The sequence below is a fragment of the Vicia villosa genome, linkage group LG5, assembly GCF_029867415.1.
Source record: "Vicia villosa cultivar HV-30 ecotype Madison, WI linkage group LG5, Vvil1.0, whole genome shotgun sequence".
NCBI lineage: Eukaryota > Viridiplantae > Streptophyta > Magnoliopsida > Fabales > Fabaceae > Vicia > Vicia villosa.
The window spans coordinates 24033639-24038212 of record NC_081184.1 but is presented as its reverse complement, the minus strand read 5'-3'; the positions used below and the strand labels follow the sequence as shown (position 1 = coordinate 24038212).

Sequence of the window (4574 nt, the reverse complement as noted above, 5' to 3'; positions counted from 1 at the left end):
TGTGAAATTAATAAATGATCTCTTTTTTGAACTTTGAGATTATGTTATATAGAGGATTATTAGGCAAGGAAAAACGATTTCTCTCACTTTCATCTACAATGTGGGAATAAAGGAAGACTAATTTCTCCCCAAATTATGGGGGAGGTAGTTTTTCCCCAAGATACTTCTAGGATGTTGCTGCTTGAACACCTGATGGACCACATATATTAAGCTAAATAGACTCAGGATACTAGTTTAGGCGAATAAACCAATTCGGACAACCTAGCCATTTCCGGTGACGAAGTTCACTTTGGACAACCAAGCCCATTTCGGCGTTAGCCCAACCTTCTTGCACTTAGTTTGCTTTTTCCAAGGACTGTTTTACTATGGAACAACCCGTTTTAGTCTCTAATAAAATTATTCTAGTCCAAATGTTAATAAAATTTAAAATGTTAATTTATAAATTAATTTAATTTTGTGATAATTATTTTATTAAGTAATGCTACTTTTTTTTTCTTTCTAAAGTTGCACTTTATGAATTGTAACTAATATTTTATATTTTTGTTGAATGTTTGTGGTAGATATTTTATATTAATTCGATTAATTTATGTGGGTATATATTTGGATTTTTTTTATATATGACTTTAATTTTGATGAGTTCTTTGTCATTCAAAATATTATACGAAGGATAATATGACAGAAGTCTCTTTCAATTTAGCTAGAGGTTTTGGGTTCGATCTCTGTCCTGAACATGAAGTAAGAAATAATTTGTATTTATTCTTTTATGTTTGTGTAAAAGAAGATTAATATTTAAATTGGGTTCAATTTTAACAGCTCATTTAACAAACATCCAATTCAATCAATGATGGTCCACAAGATCAGGCCAGCTCATTGACAACTCTTATAAAACCCAAAATATAACAGAGCAATGAAGCCACTAGGCCATCCATGTACTATCATATTTTAATGAGCTCGTGCTTCTTGCCTCAATAATAATTGTACAAATTATCCAAAAAAGGGAGAAACATTATCAGTATTGTGCATCTAGGGAAGAGATGCCCAAAGAAGATAATTTAGTCATTATTGGCAAATGAATGTGTGGTAGAAAATGAGGCACGACACATACCATATACAAAAGTCTTGTCTATAAATTAATACATGTAAGAATGAACTCATGCAAGTTGCAACACAACACTACACCAACCTAGCTAGTTCTTTCAATTCATTCAAGCATTATGGCTTATGCTAAGCTCTCTCTTTTGCCTCTCTTCTTACTAGCCACATTTTGTATGTATTCTATCTTTACTTCTTACTATGCATATATATACTTATGTATCTGTAATTTGTATATATTTTTGTAACTAACTTTGGCATCATCATATGCAGTATTAATGTTCCCTATGAAGGAGGTAGAAGCAGTTTGTCCAATTGCATGTTTTTTATATAAGCCAAAAGGGTGTGGTGATGGTTGTAAATGTGTCCCCGCTTCACTAACTTCTGGTGTATGTGTTAAAGCATCATTTCAACATGTTACTATGATGGTGGAGAAACACCCTAACTTATGTGGGTCTCATGCTGATTGCACAAAAAAAGAAAGTGGGAGCTTTTGCGCTCGTTTTCCAAATTCGGAGATTGAATATGGCTGGTGTTTTGACTCTAACTCTCATGCTGAAGCCTCATTTAAGAATGCTCTTAACTCTGAATTCTCAAACTTGTTGAAGATGCCCTCAGAGGTTTCCACTTGATATGTAGAACAAAAGTCATGCATGCATGATCTCTCTATTTAAATAAAATTGTTTCATGTGTCTTTATTTCCAACTAAGTTTGGATTTCTTAGACACTTAGATTTCAAAAATAAGATATGCATGTATATGGGTATGAACTCTGTTATCTATGTTTTACATTTCAAGTAATGCAATCTAATGATTCTATGCATGTCTTCTTGAATCTTTTAGTGACTATAATGAGTGTTCGAACTTGATTTAAGAGATTGATTACTAATAAGTTATTTACTTAAATAAGACAGTAAAATTTGTTTAAAATTGGGAGGAGACGAATTTTTATAAAAACACACATTTGCTGAGAAATATTAAAACAATAAATAAATAATGTCACATTAAGTATTTGTTTTTCCTGTGATATCTTTTGTTCCTGTGGTGTTTCTAAACATATTTTTGTAACTTGTAAATTTACATGTATTTGACTATTTTCTATAAATATATATTAGGGTTAAGGAATTTTTTTTTCCTCTAAATATCTCAAACTTCGTTTTTAGTCTCTCTAAAATTTTTCCTTCAAAGAATGATCTTTCTAAAATTTTAAATTTTAACTTTTGGTCCCTCCTGCAATTTAGCGACGGTTTTTAAAATTTAGCGACGGTTTTTAGCGACGGTTTTAGTGGTTTTTTTCTTTTAGCGACGAAATTAAAGACCATTTTAGCTATGATTTTGTCATGAAAGACAAAAAGTTAAAATTTAAAATTTTAGGATGACCATTCTTTGAAGGAAAATTTTAAAGGGACAAAAAACGAAGTTTGAGATATTTAGAAGGACCAAAAAGTTCATTAACCCTATATACTATGTGTGATTTTTTATTTTTGCATTATACCATTTTTTCATCCCATCCCATGCAACTACTATATATGTATTTCATATAAACATTCTATTCGGTTTATATCTCATTAACCCTATCCAACGGACACCATAAACTCTGCCAGGGCACGAATTTCTATCTTGAAATGGCCATTACATTGTCAATTAAAATTTTCAATATTATTTCCTTAACTTTTCTTACATATGCCTCCACCATTGGTGGTTGGTTCAGTTGCGTCTATTGTTGATGGAGTAATGCTCGTGTCTGCAACAAAGGCCTCTGTTTTTCGGTTCAGGACCCTAATGTGAAATTTCATGTTCTGGTTTCAAGCTTGAATTTGTATATTTCCTCTTCTGTTTCTCCGTCGTTGGTTGTTCGTGTAACACCCTACTAACACCCCACGATTTACACAAATATTTTTAATAAATAAATAAACGTAAAGCAAAGCAATGATGTCACATCTTCATAAAACCTCACATAACAATTAATCCTGATCCGTAACATGGGTTGTAAAACATTTAAACATAAATAGCATCTTTAGTGCCATTAATCAAATTATTTCAAACTCCGCAGCGGAATAAATATCTCATAGAAACTTCTTCATAAATTAATCATTACCGTGAAAAGTAGTTCAAACATCGATAAAATCATCATACATCGTATTTATAACTTCGTGATTATAAAAGTAATACAAAGTCTTCAAAATAACAAAGTGCTCAAGGTTCACAATCAATCGATCCCAATCCTGATGTTACATATTAGAGCAAGACCCACTAGACTCAACGAAACTAAATAGCGCACTCCGAAGCTATCTCATATGCTTCTTGCACTAAACTTGATCACCTGCGCGTTACCCACGTGGAGGTAACATTCAAACAGGCAGGGTGAGTAAATCACAATCATCATAAAAAACATAAGTAATAGATATAGTATTCATGGCATAGGAATAACAACAACGTGGCGTCAATTACGACATCTATAATACAACATCAATTCGATAATTCTTCTTACCAAACATCACAAATCAAAACATCCAACAAACACATCAATTAATTCAAGTATTTAATACATCATAATCATTATAAAAGACATAAGGAATAGGTATAGTAGTCATATCAAGGAAACAACAATCACATAACATCATTTAATACATTACATCATATAACAACAATTACCAGTTCTTCACGTCATAGCATCGTCAATCCAAGAATAAATCAAATACATCACTTAAAATACACCAAACATCATCTTCCAAGAATCAATCAAAGACATCACTTATTCCAAGTATTGTGCAATTCCACAAATAATGAAATGCAACTTCATAAGACTCATGCATGTGGTACCAAAACATCACTGATGACTTAGTCATCGTTACTCTCCAAAGATCCCCACCAATAGGATCGATTCCCGCTTGGAACCGGAGCACCTCACAAGTTACACTCAATCCACACTATGGGATTGAGGCCATCACTGGACCAAAAAGTCCTAACAACACTGGATAAATATCCTGCAAACTTCACTGGACAAAAGTCCTACAAATGCTATGAATGCATGATACGCAACACCATATAAAATACGACCATAGCTAGTCAACACGCATCATCATTCATCATATTCATCATACATCATCACATGCTTCCTTTTACATACATCATCATAACATTATATATTCATCATATTCATCTTATTTCATCACATACTTAATATTAACCACATCATCATAACATCATCGATTCATCGTATAACATACGTCAAGTTACGATAAAACATAGTTAAATTAATTCACAATAGAAAGCATTACATATTGGTATATCACCACACGAGATCATTATCTCGTCATAAGTAAAACACACATCATCATCACAATAACATCATGTCATCATAATGAAAACACTCATCAAGTTATACCAAAACAGGGTTACATCAACTCAAAACAAATGACATACTTCCTATGTTAACACCACATAGTTCATCCCTAAATCCCAATTCAATCACTATAAGAC

At 32.2% G+C, this 4574-nt stretch overlaps 1 protein-coding gene across 1 annotated transcript; it reads left to right on the top strand.

Moving 5' to 3' along the window:
- The first annotated feature begins 1125 nt into the window (after positions 1-1125).
- Positions 1126-1912, top strand: LOC131606402 (albumin-1-like). The gene is made up of 2 exons (XM_058878631.1): positions 1126-1266; positions 1366-1912. The coding sequence occupies exons 1-2, from the start codon at positions 1215-1217 to the stop codon at positions 1722-1724; spliced, it is 411 nt and encodes a 136-aa protein (XP_058734614.1). The 5' UTR covers positions 1126-1214; the 3' UTR covers positions 1725-1912.
- The last annotated feature ends 2662 nt before the right edge of the window (positions 1913-4574 follow it).

Coding starts and splice junctions, on each gene's coding strand:
- LOC131606402 (XM_058878631.1), top strand. CDS start 1,215: ATGGCTTATGCTAAGCTCTCTCTTTTGCCTCTCTTCTTACTAGCCACA. Junction 1,267..1,365: donor CTTCTTACTAGCCACATTTT/GTATGTATTCTA, acceptor CATCATATGCAG/TATTAATGTTCCCTATGAAG.